The sequence below is a fragment of the Heloderma suspectum genome, chromosome 1 (genome assembly GCF_057233095.1).
Source record: "Heloderma suspectum isolate Gila_16-S chromosome 1, 16-S_ref, whole genome shotgun sequence".
Classification (NCBI taxonomy): Eukaryota; Metazoa; Chordata; class Lepidosauria; order Squamata; family Helodermatidae; genus Heloderma; species Heloderma suspectum.
In genome coordinates this window covers 137,876,927-137,895,696 of record NC_139458.1, presented here as the reverse complement: position 1 = coordinate 137,895,696, position 18,770 = coordinate 137,876,927, and the positions used below count along the sequence as shown (strand labels likewise).

At 45.5% G+C, this 18,770-nt stretch overlaps 2 protein-coding genes across 2 annotated transcripts; both read left to right on the top strand.

The window, feature by feature from the left end:
* Positions 1-654: 654 nt before the first annotated feature.
* On the top strand, positions 655-1,665 carry LOC146358025 (olfactory receptor 11L1-like). The gene has a single exon (XM_084853607.1). The coding sequence runs from the start codon at positions 655-657 to the stop codon at positions 1,663-1,665; it is 1,011 nt and encodes a 336-aa protein (XP_084709733.1).
* A 4,231-nt stretch (positions 1,666-5,896) lies between these two features.
* Positions 5,897-18,700, top strand: LOC146358024 (olfactory receptor 6Q1-like). Its single transcript, XM_084853467.1, has 2 exons — positions 5,897-6,145; positions 17,744-18,700. The coding sequence occupies exon 2, from the start codon at positions 17,744-17,746 to the stop codon at positions 18,698-18,700; it is 957 nt and encodes a 318-aa protein (XP_084709593.1). The 5' UTR covers positions 5,897-6,145.
* The last annotated feature ends 70 nt before the right edge of the window (positions 18,701-18,770 follow it).

The following is an 18,770-nucleotide window of genomic DNA, read 5'->3' as shown; positions in this document are numbered from 1 at the left end:
AGACTGGAGAAGGAATGATTACAATGAGCAATGGGAGTTCCTTTGCTTCAAAGCTCGGACTGAGGAGTTGGATGTGGAGGCTTGAGTGAGTTCTGGCTACCTGCAAGGAATGTGGGTTACATCACAGGAAGGTTTGGGGTTGTTGAATCAATCTTGATCTAGAGCTGACTCACACAACCAAACCTTAGTGGTTTTGGAGTGCTGCTAGACAGCTCTTCTGAATGCTCCAACATTTGTCCAGCTCATGAGTCACTACAACTTGGCTGTTAACCCATCCCTGGGAAAAAAATCCAGAATATGGTGAATTGTGATTTGGACATACATACAAGACATACATACATCAGCATTACTGAGTGGCTGGAACGCCAAATTGGATTGACTTCATTGTATACAATATATTGTGAATTAAACCTGGAAGTTTACTTGTATCAGGAGACAGAATTATGACTGGTGAATTCAGGAAGCTTTGTTTGAAAGGGAGAAAATGAAAGTGTACTCAAATGTCCTTAATGTGTTTATTAAGAACAATGAATACTGGATTTTTCTGTCTGGTGTCTCTTATCGACTGCATGTTTGTCTTTGTTTCCTTTATTCTCCTTCCCCCTGCTCTTCACTCTGACTTCTGATACTCGCTGGACAGGCAACACCGAGAATATGCTGAATGACACTTCAGCCCCCAAATTCATCCTGCTGGGCTTCCCTGGGCTCCAGGAGCTCCAGTTCCTCTTGTTCATCACTTTCTTGATGGTTTACCTCTTTGTATTCCTTGGCAATGCCTTGATCATTCTCATCTCAAATATGGATGCCTGTCTGCGCATCCCCATGTACTCCTTCCTGAGCAATTTCTCATTCCTAGAGATGTGCTACACCTCGGTCACAGTTCCCCGGCTGCTGGGGGACTTGCTCACTGGTTCCCATGCCGTCTCCTTCCAGATGTGCCTTACTCAGATGTATTTCTTCTTCTTCTTTGGAACCACAGAATTCTTCCTCCTGGCTACCATGGTTTATGACCGGTACTTAGCCATCTGCCACCCCCTGCGGTATCCAATGCTCATGGACAACCATGCCTGTGTCTGCCTAGCCTCGGGTTCTTGGCTGAGTGTCTTTCTGACACCCTTCTTGCCCATCACCTACATCTCCCAGCTCCCCTTCAACAGCAGCAACCAACTCAACCACTTCTTCTGTGACACAGGCCCCTTGATTAAGCTGTCGACTGGTGATACCTTCATGGCTAATGCGATGGTCTTCCTTGTCTCCGCAGTGGTTGTGCTCATGTCTTTCTTTCTGACTTTGACTTCTTATACTCTGATAGTTTCTACCGTCTGCCATATCCCATCTGCTTCTGGAAGGCACAAGGCCTTTTCCACGTGCTTCAGCCACCTCATGGTGGTTACCATCTTCTATGGCACAGTCATTGTCATGTACCTCTGTCCACGTTTTGGCCAAGCATCTGAGATGGACAAAGTTATATCTGTGTTCTATGCTGTTGTTACCCCAGTGCTGAATCCTGTCATCTACACCCTGAGGAACAAAGATGTGAAAAGAGCCTTAGAGAAGGTCCTCAACCAAGGAAAGAACAAGTGTCTGAGGCAGAGAGGGAACGCGGTCCTTACTGCCTTCCCCAACCTGGTGCCCTTCAGATGTGTTGGACTGCAACTCTTATAATTCCCAGCCTGCACGCTGGGAATTATGGGAGTTGCAGTCCAATACATCTGGAGGGCGCCAGGTTAAGGAAGGTGCCTTTTACAGTATTGCCATGAAGTCCAGCACACAGAGGCTGGATGAGGGCTGTTGTAAGTGTGCATCTGTGTGAATTCGTACAAAGGAATTTTGTAAGGCAGATATTTCCTCCATGTGCTTTTAGTTGGCATTAAAACCCCAAGTCCTCATAATGAGGCATTGCTGTCATCTAAGAACAATGTTAAGCAACATATTATCATCACATGATTTGCACAGAGGCATTGTCTTCCAGGCTGCTGTATTGTTGGGGTTTATTATTGTTGCAGTGACAGATGATACATCAAAGCCAAATGAGAAAGAGACTTTCTTTCCTAAGGATCAAACATCCCCTTTCCATGAAACTGTCTTTTTCTGGAATATGTGTATTACAGTGACACTTAAACAGCCCACATTTGCCAGGCAGTGCATATGGGCATAATAAAGAATCCAAATATAGCATACCAACTCTTCAGATGGAATACCAGCAGTGATGCTAGCAAAAGACAGGGCACAAACAGTTTAAGTGCATGGGACTTCCTCTTCCCTTGTTAATTCCCGTAGTAGATGTTATGCTCTTCTAACTCACAGCAAGGGGATTACTTAAAGGTTGCTGAAGCAAGGCCTTTCCTATAACTTTCTACCTGATCCTTTTAACTGGAGATGTCAGGAATTGAACCTGAAACCTTCTGCAGGCCAAGTATGTGTTCTACTATCGTCTCTCCACCAAGAAAGCTATGAGGGAAAACATTCCAGTTTCAGTGGCTACTGCTCAACTGGCTCTGAAGGTACCACATTATCTCACTATTTTGTGTCTGTATTCTTATTTGTTTCTGTTAAAGCAAGGGTACTGGATGCCTTTGAAGAATGAGGGAACTTGTGCACAGGTAACAGATAAAAGGTTCAGCCCAACAATTCTCTATCACATGACATGGCCCGCTAGAGATAACACCATGTTCCCAATCCAGCCCGTTAAGATTTGTAATTCTTTTCCCCTACGAATTATCGCCTAACAATAAGGTTTACTCATCAAGGGAAGGAGATAGAGCTGCTCCTGTTCATTAAAGGAGTTCAGTTTACTGGAGCTTTCTTGCCATATTTGTGGTTTGTCTCTCCATTCTGGTGTTAAATGACTACTACCCATTTCTACTGATGATTTGCCATGTTTTAAAGCTGTTACTAATTGGCCTTGTCATCAAAGTCAATGAAACTGTTAAATATAGTAGAAACTTAAATGGGTGACGTGATACTTTTCTTTTTCTTGGACCATCCCTGATAAAAAGGTAGATCGGGCTAACAAACCTTTGAGTCGTACAACTCTTTTGATCTGAATGTTTGCTATGCTGCCCTACAAATATAATTGAGAAAAGTATTGCTTAAAGCAGTTTTCTTTCATTATATGTCTTCATGAGCAAATATGGCAAGTACTCTTATAGCTATTAATTAACCCTGGCTAATTGTGTCAATGGAAGGTTATAGCATCATAAGTGGCATATTGTTTAATATTCCCAGCAGATAATTCTAGACATTGGATGCAACAGGCTGGAAAATTTGCATTTAAATATGTGGGTGGTATAGGGCTCAAATCAATTAAAAAAAACCTTCCTTAGGGTGCTGTGGCTGGTTAGGTTGTGCTCAGGATCTTACCTGTTGCTGTACTGGGAAGCATTTTCCTCTGGATCAGAGTGTTCCAGAGTGTTTTTGCCTTCTCCAGAAGAATATGGCTTGACTTGCTTGCATGAGGGCCAATCTACACTTAGGTGTTTTTTTTCTCTTCCAATAAGGTTTCACTGCTCATCTTTCACACTATGCAGGACTTGCCTCGAATTGGGACCGGAATTTCCCACTTCTGTGCTCCCGCTTTCAATACCCTGATATCCCGGTATTTCCCATTAATGTGCTCTGCTATTCGGTGTCCAATACCTCCCATGCCTGTCCATATATGGCGGTGTTTGTATTTCCCTCCTGTCCAGTCACAGCTCTAGATGCCCCCATCTGGTCTTCCAGCTACTGATAGCATAGCTTCCTTAGCACTGAAAGTTTTATCACCAACCAGCAGAGGGCTAGAGCTGCTGGCTCTTGTCTGATCTGGGAACTAGGTCAGCCTTGCTCAGAATTTTGGATGGGCAACCACCAGGGAATCAGGCTTCAGGGGGATTGTTCTCTCCTTCAAATGACACTAACTTTTACCTCCTTCTGTCCCCTGCTTTGGTTGTTGTTGTTGTTGTTTTTCAAATTAAGGCTCACAACTGAGTGCCCTTACACACACTGCCTTCTCCCCCCTTCCCCCCCCCCATTCTAGCTTAACTGGTGCTATAATGTTTTCTCATGGCCCCAATCCTGGGCACTCACTTACATGGGAGTAAGCCACATTGAACTCAATGGAACTTACTACTGAGTAGACATAAGATCACCCTGTAAGTGATTTAAAAAAAACCAAAACATTATCTTCAAATCTTCGAAGAATAGGGCTTCTGCAGCCTGATTTCCCTGCGCACAAGCATAAATTTCTTCAATGGGCAGTCTTCAAAGATGCAAGCAGCCCCCCCCCCCCAACCTGAGCGTCTCCTGCCTCTGCATTTCTCAATCGGAGGGAGCAGAGAGTAAAATGCCTCCCTGCAATGAAGGGAGACACCTCTGATCCCCCACCCCACCAAGCTCAGAAGCAATGTCCTCTTTTGTTCCAGAGCACCCTATGGGGCTCAGTGGGGCTTACTCAAGGCTTGCAGACTTACAGGGTGATCTTATGTCTACTCAGTAGTACATTCCATTGAGTTCAATGTGGCTTACTCCTGTGTAAGTGAGTGCCCAGGATTGAGGCCATGAGAAAACCTTACAGCACCAGTTAAGCTACTGGGGGAATGGGGGGGAAGGCAGCACTCAGTTGTGATCCTTACTTTTTTTTTTTTTTTTAAGCCAAAGCAGGGGATAGAAGGAGGTAAAAGTTAGTGTCATTTGAAGGGAGAGAACAACCCCCTCCTCCGTGCAGGAAGCCTGATTCCCAGGGGGTCACCCATCCAAAATTCTGACCAGGGCCTACCCCGCTGAGCTTCCAAGATCAGACAAGAGCAGGCATCTCCAGCCATTTCCTTACTGGTGATAAAGCTTTGAGCGCTGAGGAACCTATGTGATGTCATCTCATGGTCTTCGAAGCTGCGCAGCTTTGAAGCTTCGAATATGCTAGAAGCCCCCCCCACACCAAGCTGAGTGCTGGGGGCTGTCGCTGCTGCCCCCCTTCCTCATGCTGGCTGCAAAGGTTTGGTGTGGGGAAAAGAGCATCAGCAGACACCCCCTAGCCTCTCACCCTGGCCTCCAACAGGTGGGGGGGGAGAAGAGGTTAGATGCCTCCTTCTTCCCTCCACTCCCATCTGCTACAGCGGTGGCAGCAAAGGACAACCTCTCACTGGGCTTTGAGCCCCAACAGGATGCTCACACCATCCCTACACACACACACACACACACACACACACACAGGGATAGAGGAAGAGAGGGACGGTGAGCAGGGAATCAGCAGAAACAGGGAGAGTCTCTGCTCCTCCAATGAGAGCTGCCATCTTTAAGAGCAGGAAAGCAGCACAGCTCTTGAGTGAGAACCCAGCTTGTGCATTCGATCAAGAACCGCAATGGGGAAAATGGACGAGTCTGAATAATCACGTTTTAATGCGAGTGCGTTTAACCTGACAGGACCCCGACTTTGTTGTGATGGCGGGCGCAATGCAGATCAGCCTAGAGACAGAGAGAGAGGAGCAGTCCAAAACATTTGCTGCTTGAGGCAAAGAACAAGATGCTGCCTGCCACCTTCCAAATATAGAAGTCAGCTGAACTGGCAGTTGAATTTTACTTCAACACTGGCAAGAGGACAATGCCCCCTACAGCACCATTGGGCAGCAGGTGGGGCTGTGTGGCATATAAAGTTATGTTTTCCAATATCTTGCTCTTATTCCCTACCCCCCCCCCCATATCCATAGCCTGAGGTGACTGCTGCACTCTGCCTAATGGTAGGGCCAGCCCTGGTATGTGTTTAAATTCCTATCTATTGCCCTCCTGTATCAGCAGCTGGCATCCTCTCCCTCAAGGTTGCACTTCTGTTCTGAAGCTATCACATCATTTCTCAGCACTCAGACTGTAACACTTTGTTCTTGGGATACTGTGATACTCCTCCCGCCCCCACCTCTGTGGCGCATGCATAGCTATTACGAGTGCCCTGTAGAATGTAGTTACGTGAGTAATGATACGTATTGGAATTCCCTATGATTTGAAATCGTAACCAGTGACTCAACCCTTCCCAGGAGTGCACTGTTTTGTGAAGACTTCTTTGTTTTTATTTTTTCAAACAACCAAAATTCTTCAGCAGCTCCACGGCACCGTTCCAGCAGGAGAGGCTTTCCTGGTTATGGTGTCTCATATGTGGAACTTCCTGCACTAAGAGGTTAGGTCATCTTCTTTGTTATCTGTGCCCTGCAGGCCACTGAAGACACTTCTCTTTAAACAAGCATTTGACTCTGCTGTTGCTTACTTTTATTTATTTAATTATTGACTGTTTGTTAATTTTATTATTGGGGTTTTGTTTTGCTGCTGCTTTTCACTTGTTGATGATGCATTTTAAGGGTTACTTTCATGTTTATTTCCATTCTGTAAGCTGCTTTGAGCGACTATCTTTTTTTTTTTTTTTTGTAGGGGAAAGCATGGTAAAAAATTCTTAAATAATAAGTAATAAGCACTTAGTGCCAAAGAGCAGCAAGGCTTCCCTTCTCCAATCTTATTGCCTCCCCATTTTGTAAACCTTTAGGCTTCGAAATGTCCATGGAAGTCATGTGTGCCCCTCTTCCTCTGCTTAAACCCACAGCTTTCAAAAAGGGGCTTAACTGTAAACTGTGGGGTGCAGAGGGGGGAGGTATTTGTACTTGAAAAGGGAAATAAAAAATTACTGCAAATAAACCAATGATAAAAGTGTATTACATGTCTTCCCATTAATTCCCTCAGTCAGGTGCTTCTTGAGCTCTAGAATTTACTACACGAGGCTAAAGTCCTATATCCTTGCCAGGGCTTCTGTTTCCAGATTCTTTGTGGGATTAAGATTGGCACCTTTATACAGGTGGACACATGCTTTGAATCAGGTAATTCCTTTCTCAGCAAGTTCTATATGTTTCATTTTACAGCCACTAGATGGTGCTGTGGTTATAGCAGAACTTCACAATTACACACAGCCAATATATCCGATTAACGTTCCTTATCAGGTTATCTCCGATTTTTTTAAAAAGCAGGATAAAGGTCAGATAGTGTGGGAGATGAACTGGAGGTTGACGACATCATGTAAAGGACCTGTAAGCTTCTGTGAGTGACCAATCACAAGCATGCAGTAAAAAACGTGTGAAAAATGCTCCTACACTGGAACCTTTTACATTTTGTGTAAAAATGCTCCTAAACTGGAACTATGGACGGAGGTCCGTAACATTGTTCAGGAGGCAGCAACGAAATCCATCCCAAAGAAAAAGAAATGCAAGAAAGCAAGTGGCTGTCTGATGAGGCTTTACAAGTAGCTGAGGAAAGAAGGGAAGCGAAAAGCAAGGGAGAAAGGGGAAGATATATCCAACTGAATGCAGAGTTCCAGAGAATAGCAAGGAGAGACAAGAAGGCCTTCTTAAATGAACAATGCAAAGAAATCGAAGAAAAGAACAGAATGGGAAAGACTAGAGATCTCTTCAAGAAAATCGGAGATCTCAAGGGAACGTTTTGTGCAAAGACTGGCATGATAAAGGACAAAGAAGGCAGGGACCTAACAGAAGCAGATGAGATTAAGAAGAGGTGGCAAGAATACACAGAAGAACTATACAGGAAAGATCTGAATGTCCCTGATAGCCATGATAGTGCGGTCACTGAACTTGAGCCAGACATCCTCGAGAGTGAAGTCAAGTGGGCCTTAGGAAGCATTAGTAACAACAAAGCTAGTGGAGATGACAGTATTCCAGCTGAGCTATTTAAAATCCTAAAAGATGATGCTGTTAAAGTGCTGCATTCAATATGCCAACAAATTTGGAACACTCAACAATGGCCACAAGACTGGCAAAGGTCAGTTTACATTCCAATTCCAAAGAAGGGCAACGCCAAAGAGTGTTCAAACTACCGCACAATTGCGCTCATTTCACATGCCAGCAAGGTGATGCTCAAAATCCTACAAGCTAGGCTTCAGCAGTATGCAAACCGAGAACTACCGGAAGTACAAGCTGGGTTTCGAAGAGGCAGAGGAACTAGAGATCAAATAGCCAACGTTCGCTGCATCATGGAGAAAGCAAGAGAATTCCAGAAAAACGTCTATTTCTGCTTCATTGACTATGCTAAAGCCTTTGATTGTGTGGATCACAACAAACTGTGGCAAATTCTTAAAGTGATGGGAGTACCAGACCACCTTACCTGTCTCCTGAGAAACCTGTACGAGGGTCAAGAAGCAACAGTAAGAACCAGACATGGAACAACCGATTGGTTCCAAATTGGGAAAGGAGTACGACAAGGCTGCATATTGTCGCCCTGCTTATTTAACATATATGCAGAGTACATCATGAGAAATGCCGGGTTGGATGAATCAGAGGTCGGAATTAAGATTGCTGGGAGAATTATCAACAACCTCCGATATGCAGACGATACCACCCTAATGGCAGAAAGTGAAGAGGATCTCAAGAGCCTCTTGTTGAGGGTGAAAGAGGAGAGTGCAATAGCTGGTTTGAAACTCAACATTAAAAAAACGAAGATCATGGCATCTGGCCCCATCACTTCCTGGCATATAGAAGGGGAAGAAATGGAAGCAGTGACAGATTTTACTTTCTTGGGCTCCAAGATCACCGCAGACGGTGACTGTAGCCATGAAATTAGATTAGGGATTCTGTTGGTGTACCGCCCACCCCGCTGCCCATCGGACTCCCTGCCTGAGCTGACGGAGGTGGTCTCGGACTTGGTGTTGAGGACCCCCAGGATGATGGTCCTGGGGGATCTCAACTTCCATGCTGAGGCCGCTGTATCCGGGGCGGCTCAGGACTTCATGGCCGCCATGACAACCATGGGGCTGTCCCAACATGTCATCGGCCCAACGCATATAAAAGGACACACGCTTGATCTGGTTTTCTCGACTGGGCAGGAGGATGGTGATCTGAAAGTAGAGGAATTAACATCTGTCCCTTTGTCATGGTCAGATCACTTCCTGCTGAGGTTTAGACTTCTGGCGGCCTTTCCCCTCTGCAAGGGTGGGGGACCTATTAAAATGGTCCGCCCCCGGAGATTAATGGATTCCGATGGATTCCAGAGGGCTCTGGGGGATTTTCCTGCTAGTATGGCTGGTGCTCCTGTCGAAGCCCAGGTTGCTCTGTAGAATGCAGAGATGACTCGGGCGGTTGACACGATCGCACCCAAGCGCCCTCTCCCTCTGAGCAGAGCCCGGCCAGCTCCTTGGTATACACCTGAGCTGAGGGCAATGAAGCAAGAGGGGAGACGGCTAGAACGCAGGTGGAGGAAAACTTGTGCTGAGTCTGACCGAACACAGGTAAGAGCCCACTATCGAGCCTACTCTGTGGCGGTGAGGGTGGCAAAGAGACGGTTCTTTTCCACCAGCATTGCATCTTCTCAGTGTCGTCCAGCGGAGCTTTTCCGAGTGGTTCGCGGCCTGTTACATTCTGGGCCAGGGAGAGAGACGGTGGAACCCTCGGTAGCACGCTGTGACGAGTTTGCGCAGCACTTTGAGGATAAAGTCGCTCAGATTCGTCATGAATTGGACACCACCATTAATGCAGTTCCATTGGTAGAGGCGTTCAGAGCACCGTCTGGTCCAGTTTTATTGGATGAGTTTCAGTTACTGAGGCCTGAGGATGCGGACAAGGTGCTTGGCCAAGTCCGATCGACCACTTGTGTGCTTGACCCTTGCCCTTCATGGCTTATTAAATCAAACAAGGAGGGGTTGTCCGGCTGGGTCCAGGAGGTTGTAAATTCCTCCTTGAGAGAGGGAGTGGTGCCTGCTGCTTTAAAAGAGGCAGTAATTAGACCACTCCTGAAAAAGCCTAACCTGGACCCAGAGGATGTTAACAATTATAGGCCAGTGGCCAACATCCCCTTCCTGGGCAAGGTGCTTGAGCGGGTGGTTGTAGGACAGCTCCAGGCACTCTTGAATGAAACGGATTATCTAGATCCATTTCAATCGGGCTTCAGGCCTGGTTTTGGAACGGAAACTGCCTTGGTCGCCCTGTGGGATGACCTCTGCCGGGAGAGGGACAGGGGGAGTGCAACCCTGTTGATTCTCCTGGACCTCTCAGCGGCTTTCGATACCATCGACCATGGTATCCTTCTGGATAGGTTGTCTGGGTTGGGAGTTGGAGGCACTGCACTACAGTGGTTCCACTCCTACTTGGATGGCCGATTCCAGAAGGTGGTGCTGGGGGATTATTGCTCTGTGCCATGGCAATTGTGCCATGGGGTTCCACAGGGCTCTATTCTATCCCCCATGCTGTTTAACATCTACATGAAACCGCTGGGGGAGGTTATCCGGAGGTGTGGGCTGAGGTGCCATCAATATGCGGATGACACCCAGCTCTACCTCTCTTTCTCATCAAAACCAGGTGAGGCAGTGGCTGTTCTGAACCAGTGCCTGGGCACGGTAATGGACTGGATGAGTGCTAATAAACTGAAACTCAATCCAGACAAGACGGAGGTACTGTTAGTGGGTGGTTCGTCTGCCCGGCTAGGTGATATTCAACCTGTTCTGGAGGGGGTTGCACTCCCCCTAAAGGATCAGGTTCATAGTTTGGGGGTGCTCTTGGATCCAGAACTGTCACTTGAGGCACAGGTGAACTCAGTGGCACGGAGCACCTTTTATCAGCTTAGGCTGGTATACCAACTACGCCCTTATCTGGACAGAGATAGCCTAGCTACAGTTATCCATGCTCTGATAACTTCTCGTCTGGATTACTGCAGTGCGTTATACGTGGGGCTGCCTTTGAAAATGGTCCGGAAACTTCAGCTGGTCCAAAATAGGGCAGCAAGATTGTTAACAGGGACTGGCCTGCGAGCTCATATTACGCCAGTACTTTTCCAGCTGCACTGGCTGCCAGTCCATTTCCGGGCCCGATTCAAAGTGCTGGTGTTAACATTCAAAGCCCTTAACGGCTTGGGGCCAGGTTACCTGAAGGATCGCCTCCTCCCATATGTGCCTGCCCGGACCTTAAGATCATCATCAGCGGCCCTTCTCTGTGAGCCCCTGCCAAAGGAAGTGAGGTGGGTGGCTACTAGGAGGAGGGCTTTTTCTGTTGTGGCACCCCGGCTCTGGAATGAGCTCCCTAGTGAGATTCGCCTGGCGCCTACATTGTACTCCTTTCGGCGCCAGGTGAAGACCTTTTTATTTTCCCAGGCATTTTAGCTTTCTAAATTTTTATCTTTGCTGTTTTAAATCTGTATTTTAAACTCCTGTACTGCTGCTAGGTTTTATTGTGGTTGTATTGTTATATTGTGGTTTTAATGTTCTATATATTTTAAATTGTTTTATTGTGTGTTGTTTGGTTTTAGTTTTTGTGAACCGCCCAGAGAGCTTCGGCTATTGGGCGGTATAGAAATGAAATGAAATAAATAAATAATAAATAAATAAATAAATAAATAAAATTAAAAGACGCTTGCTACTGGGGAGGAAAGCTATGGCCAACCTAGACAGCATAGTAAGAAGCAGAGACATCACCTTGCCGACAAAGGTCCGTCTAATCAAAGCTATGGTTTTCCCAGTAGTAATGTATGGCTGTGAGAGCTGGACTATAACGAAGGCTGAACGCCGAAGAATTGATGCTTTCGAACTGTGGTGCTGGAGAAGACTCTTACGAGTCCCCTGGACTGCAAGGAGGTCCAATCAGTCCATACTAAAGGAAATCAACCCTGAGTGCTCATTGGAAGGACAGATACTGAAGCTGAAGCTCAAATATTTTGGCCACCTAATGCGAAGAGAAAACTCTCTGGAAAAGACCCTGATGATGGGAAAGACTGAAGGCAAAAGGAGAAGGGGACGGCAGAGGATGAGATGGCTAGATAGCATCACCGATGCAATGAATATGAACTTGAGCACACTCTGGGAGACAGCGCAGGACAGGAAGGCCTGGCGTGCTATGGTCCATGGGGTCACGAAGAGTCGGACACGACTGAACAACAACAACAACAAAAATGCTCCTAAACTTAGTGATGAATGTAGTTGAAATATTTCTCTCTCACTCTCTGTTTCCATTTTTACCACTGACAAAGGACAAAATGATGTTGGGAGCATGCTTTGGGTTGCTTCACACATCCATGTTTATTGCCTGATAACATCAAATGCTATTCATACATAAGCCACTCTAGAGAAGACACCCAGAAAATGCTTCTGTATTGTTTCTCAAATGTACTTTTTCAATGGAATCTGTTCAGACGTTCGGCTGCAAGCTGTCAGCGATCAAGTTATATACATGCCTGGGGAGGGGGGACCGAGCAGTGAGAGAGCACGTGCTTTGCATGCAAGAAGTCCCTGGTTCAATTCCTGGCATCGCTAGTTCCAAGGATCCCCAAAAGGAGGGCTGTGAGAGACCTCTGGCTGACATCAGTGGCTGGCTGGAGTAGGCAATCCTAGGCTAGATGGACCAACGATTTGAATGAGTAAAAGGCAGTTCCTACATTATCATATATGCATATGTTGAACTGATTCTTTGAGTCAAAGCTCTGCATTTCTATCCAGCAGGGGTTCAGCACCTCTTTCAGGCTGCGGGCTGAATTAAAATTTGGAGAACCTCTCAAGGGTTGCATTCTAGTGGTGTGTGGAGCTGAAGGCAAAAAGGGATGAGGCCAAAATTTCCAGAAATACCAAAAATACCAGCATCTTTAGCTTAAAGCTGTTCCTGCCAGTAACCAAACTTTAGGAGAGGCAATTCAACCTTTTAGAATGGTAGGGGGAAAAACTGTGTAAATGCCGGGAAAGGGGGTGTGGCCAGAGGAAAGGGGCACAGCCATTTGGGGGACCCAGTTGGTCTGGATATGGCCCACAGACCTGAGGTTCAACACCCCTGCTGTACAGCAATGAAGTGCACTTATAGTGCCAATGATTGAACCTAATAGATGTGTGGTCTAAACATCTGCTGATTGTGTATTTTGAGCTCCATCTGCAGATGAATGTTATCAATTACCAGAACCCAGCAAGCACCCCCCCGCCCCCATATCTCACCTGTGTGCCTTGGTGTTCCCCAGCTACACATGAGACTGCTTTTGCTCTCTGTCAGAGACTCCATTCCCTGGAGTCGAGAACAACAAGGCTTGTGCAACAAGCTTGTGAGCCATTTTTAGGGTCGGCTGTCATCATGTGTCTGCTTCTGGTGATCCAAAGTCATCCAGCACTCATGAGTGGGAGACAGTGATGTGAGGGAAGGAGGAGAGACCATCTCAAGCAACATCTTGAGATGTTGGTTGATGTTTACCTAGGGAAGTAGTGGGCTCTCCCACACTGGAGGCATTCAAGATGAGGCTGGACAGCCATCTGTCAGGGATGCTCTGGCTTGGATTCCTGCATTGAGCAGGGGGTTGGACTCAATGGCCTTGTAGGCCCCTTCCAGCCCTACTATTCTATGATTCTATGATCTCGTCGTCACTGTACTAGGAGAACAGCAAGACAAGCAGAGCTGGGCAATTGTATCTTTGAGGTGAGTATGATGAGTACTATTAGCCTAGAAGGAGAACAGATTCTATGGAATTGCCCTATCGGATGAAGTTAGTGATCCATTTTGGTTTAGCTTCTTGTTTCTAAGGCCTGGTGTGAATGTTATGGCCAGCAAGTAGAATCCAATTTAAATCACTCCATCACACCACATAGATTGGGCCATTTGCATCATGCCACCATAGTTTGTCTTATTTGGGTTTTTTTTGCTCATTATGGTGGCACAGAAAAATGCTCGATCTATGTGATGAGCTGCTGTACAGAAATTTATCATTGTATGGTGATACCTGCCATGTGGGATCCTTTAAAATACACTACATGTGATGGCTATATGTGGACATTGACCCCAAGAATGGGTACATTCAGTGACTCAGAGGAAGGTGCCCAAAACTATGATATAGTAGGAAATAATGAAATAACCTGGGGCAGTTCTTCCTGGTCTCCAGAGTTAGTTGCCTTAATACATGGGAATATCCGATCCCATTGCCATCTCATATATAGTTTTGTCATAGTCCTTTGTTGTTGATAAACTCAGAGTTTAGGTATACCCAACTCAAACATACCTTTAAGCATCGTTATGTGCTTGACTTAGTGAGATCACACTGACAATCCAGAGGTTAATGGTGTTCTGTGTTGGGGGACGGGGGGAATTGCCCATCATCATGTTGACACAGGGCTGGCCTACATTTCTGTAGGGCAGGTAGTACTAAACCTAGAAAAGAAGAAAGAACCATAGAGGTGAAAGTGCCGCAAAAGAAATCTAACCAGCCTTAAGGAAGGATTCACCAGTACCCTGTATGTCAGTTGTCACAAGTAAATTATAGAGGGTAGCTGTGTTAGTCTGTTGTTTGCAGCAAAACAGCAATACATCTTGTAGCACCATAAAGACAAGATATATCCATTCTTGTGCAAATAGACTTCTGCTCATGCAGTGGAACTCTCTCTTCCCCTCCTCCCTGCTATATCTGTTCTGGTGGGTCCCCCAACCCTCTGAAGCAGATTGGGGGTACATGGGGGTAGGCTACAAGGGAAGGGGGAATTGGTCTCTGACCATCTCACTTCCATTGATGGATGGAGATTTCATCCTAATAAATGTATCATGTCATTTGCGCACTAGATTCCACTTTGTAAAAATGCCTCAGTTGCCAAATAACATGCCTCTGTGTGGGTAGAGAGGAAAAAATATGCACACAGTGAAACCAAAAGGCCATGAAATATACAAGGCAGCAGTGCACTTGCAGAGGCCAGACAAAGTAAAAAACTATGGAACCTATGAACATAAATAATTCTACACATTCACCTTGTGAGGAGTTGCACTTTTTTCCAGTGGGGTGGGCAAGTTGTAGCCCTCCAGATGTTTTGGCCAACAACTCCCATCACCCCCCACCATTGACTATGCTGGTGAGGGCTGCTGCGAGTTGTAGACCAAAACATCTGGAGGGCCACAAGTTGCCCACCCCAGCTCCAAAGCATTGAGACAGCCACTCTCGTGCTGTGTTCACGGCTGCTCAGTTTTAGCCAAGCTGACTTGATCAGAAGGCATTGCTTTCTCAAATGATTCCAGGTCAGCTGCTGCCAAGCTCTGACACACCGTGAAATTTCCATATTGCATTGCAGCCTGTATTAGCTTTAGCCAGGCTGAATTGTCCATGCTGGAAATTAAAGTATCCCTAAGGGAAGTACAGTGGACTGCATAAGTCCCTGACTGTCCCTGACTTCATCCAATCTGTTTTAAATATGATTTATATGAGTAAAAAAAAAGAAGTAGTACCCAACTCTGAGTGTCTTTTGAATTCAAAATGCGTTACAATTGGCTATGCAGTCAAACAGCCATATGTTATTCCATTTTGCAGCGAGATCACTTTTGATGAGGACCATACATCTTTTCCCCAACACACTTTTCTATGACTCACCCCTCCATTTTAGACATTTCTACTGTCCTCAGTTGTCAATGGGGAATAAAAGATACCAATGAGACCTTGCTGTAGGTGGTTCCCTTGCACCATGGGTGGGGAAGAGGTAATCGGACTACAACTTCCATCTGTGACAATTGGTCATGCATTGGGTTTATGGGAGTTGGAGTCCAACTACATCTGAAGGGCCACAGATTCTCCACCAATGAATAGCCTAAAAGTATACTCATGAATCAAAATGTAAGACTAAGGCTGCAATCTTATTCCGATTCCAGGGAGGAAGCTTTGTTAAACTTCATGGGACTTACAGGATTGCACTGTGAACTGATGAGTCTTTACTTATCTCACTTTGCCCTAAAGGTGTTGTTATAAGTAAAGCTTCCGACATTTAGCTTTTGGCATAAGACAGCAACAGAAAGTATATGATACTTTTTGCATGAATCAATGTAGGGCTTGCTGGTGTGATACATTGCTATTAAGAAAGTAATTCTGGAGTAATTCTCAACAATACTACTCGTTTTGGCTGTAAGATTTTAAGGTTGTTTTTCTCTTGCTTTTAATTTTTCTGTGTGTGATGTTTTAGCATTTGTAAATTGTTTTAAAGTTGAAATTGTAAGTCGTCTTTGAGGCCCTTCTGGGGCCAAAAGGCAGCGGAGAAATACTTTTATAAATAAGCCATAGCAACAGTATTAAAACACAAATAAGATATAATTCAAGAACAATACTTGGATGTATAGATTTGTTCAAATCATAGGTCATGACAAAAACCATGATTTGATCAGCAGGATGTCAAAATCTGTACAGTCATTGATCATTAAAACAATGCTCCACATGGGCAGGGCAGGGAGAATAATGTTGGCACAAATGCTCTGCTGCAAAGGCATTATGGAGCTACCTCTTCAGTTTATATACCCAGTGCTGATGGCTAATGGAGAATCATGTTTTGTTGATTTGACAAATAAGCAGTACCAGCCAGAAAATGTTCTAGGTATCTGTATCTTATTTCTTTCGGTGTTAAACGGCTGGGATGGTAGTTGCACTAAAATGTGGCTCTACTCATGAGCACTGCGCATGATTAAAAGCCCCTTTTCTTCTTCAACAGATGTGGGCATCAAGTTCATTGGGGCTCAGATGAGCATTGTGGTGCAGATCAGATGTGCATCCACATCTGCATCAGCCAGGGATTGCTGGATTGGGGCCATAGTCAGTGTAACATTTTCAGAAAGATGCTCTCCTCAGGAGATATTGGAAAACTCTAATGGGAAAAGGTGTGGGCAACCTTCATTTCAGGTAGGATAACTCCCCATTGGATTCCCCCCATGTTTAAAGAATGGATTGGTTTGCAGTAACTTTTGCAGTTTAATCATGTTTGTAGTTAAACATTGGCAATATATTGCATCACATTAACCAGTGGGGAGTTACATGTGGATGCATGCTACAATAATCAAACCTTAATCCATCCTCAGTTTTGTAGTTTTGTACCTAGAACCCTGAAAATCAGACATAGCATGACATCAAATGTCATGTGAGCAGACTTCTGCTTGTGCAATGGGACATCCCCTTCCATTCTTCCCCCTAACACACTGCACCCCCAAATGTGGTCTGGAGGGTCCCTATCCCACCAGAGAGATTTTGGGGGCACACAGGATACTGCAGGGGGAAGGGGATATCCATCCCACAAAGTGTGTCCATTCCGCTGGTGGACAGACACTGTTGGATTTCATCCATGTGCAATAGTTTTCCAGGGTTTAGATGGGTATCCCTTTCAAAGGCTTTAAGTAAAACATGGCTTGCTCTCTGAGGAAAAAAAGAGAACCCTGTTATACGTTTCTGTCACTAAGCCAGCAAAGCCTCATAATCGCACTTGAGCCAATCCGTTTAATCTATTTACAGCCCTACTGAAAGTAATGCCTGTTGCATGGAAGCCATGTTTGGACTGTACACTCCTGTTGTTGAAATTAAAGTAATAATAATTACCTGTAATGTTGTGAGAGCTGGAGCCTCAATATTCTTTTAAAAACAACCATGTAGTTATGCAGGAAATCTTTCTGGGAAGTATCTATGGGATTATTGCCATTTTATCCCTACAACAACCCTATAAGGTAGTTTAGATGACAGATAGTAACTGGGACAAGGTTACTCAGTGTGCTTCATGGCTGAGTGGAGATTTGTATCCAGGTGTCCCTGGACTAAGCTAAATGCTCTATCTGCACTGTCTCTTTCAGTGCATTCTCTTGGACACTTTTGGCAGAAAGTTGAGGTAGAAAACCTGGAAGAAAAGAAAATTAAGTTACTTGTTTTTAAAAATATACTTTAGTTTTATTCTAAAATAAATTTAATCAAGTCGTTGAATGTTTAGAATGAGCCTTCTGCTCTTGTCCGTGGGCACCATATTCTAACAGTTCTGTGTTGGTCCTTCCAGATGCAGCCTTCACATGAGAACTGGACTCTTGTAACAGAATTTGTCCTGGTAGGCTTCACCAGCATCCATGAGGGGCGCTTGCTTCTCTTTGGCTTCTTCTTGGTCATGTACTTGCTGACCCTGACTGAGAATGGCATCCTGGTTCTAGCTGTGGCAACAGAAAGGCGCTTGCACACACCCATGTACTTCTTTCTCATCCACCTTTCATGCTTGGACATTTGGTTCACCTCCCTCACTGTGCCCAAAATGCTGTCTGGCTTTGGATCCCCTGGTGGTAGAACTATCTCCTACCCTGCCTGCTTGACACAACTTTACCTCTTCACCTTCTTGGGCAGCACCGAATGCTTCTTGCTGGCAGCCATGGCCTACGACCGCTACATGGCCATCTGTGTTCCACTGCGCTACCAAGAGATGGTAGGTCGAGACACTTGCCTGCTTCTGGCAGCTGGCTCATGGCTAGCTGGGTTTCTCACCCCAGTGCTGCCTGTCTACTTCATGTCGCAGTTGACTTTTTGTGGCCCCAATGTGATAGACCACTTCTTCTGTGACGCCTCTCCACTTCTTGTTCTCTCGTGTACTGATGTTTCCCTGAAGGAGATGGCTGACTTCCTGGTCTCCTTGGTTGTGCTCCTCGTTTCCTCCTTTGTCATCATAGTATCATATGTCCGCATTATCTCCACAGTGCTGAAGATTGACTCCTTAGTAGGACGCCACCGGGCGTTTTCAACTTGTACTGCCCACCTCGTGGTGGTGTCTGTCTTTTATGGGACACTTTTCTTCATCTATGTCCGTACTAAAGTTGCCTCCTCGATGAACCTCAATAAGGTGGTGTCAGTGTTTTATGCAATAGTCACCCCTGTGCTCAACCCCTTAATCTACAGCCTAAGGAATACAGAAGTGAAGGGGGCCTTATATAGGTTCATTTCCAAGAGAAAGCAGTTTATAATACGACACTAGCCATGGATCAAACATTCACACCGATTGTGTGTGTGTGTGTGTGTGTGGACTTGCAGAATAACCCCATCCT

Bases quoted from the DNA above. Each gene is read 5' to 3' on its own strand.
- LOC146358025 (XM_084853607.1), top strand. From the start codon at position 655: ATGCTGAATGACACTTCAGCCCCCAAATTCATCCTGCTGGGCTTCCCT.
- LOC146358024 (XM_084853467.1), top strand. From the start codon at position 17,744: ATGCAGCCTTCACATGAGAACTGGACTCTTGTAACAGAATTTGTCCTG.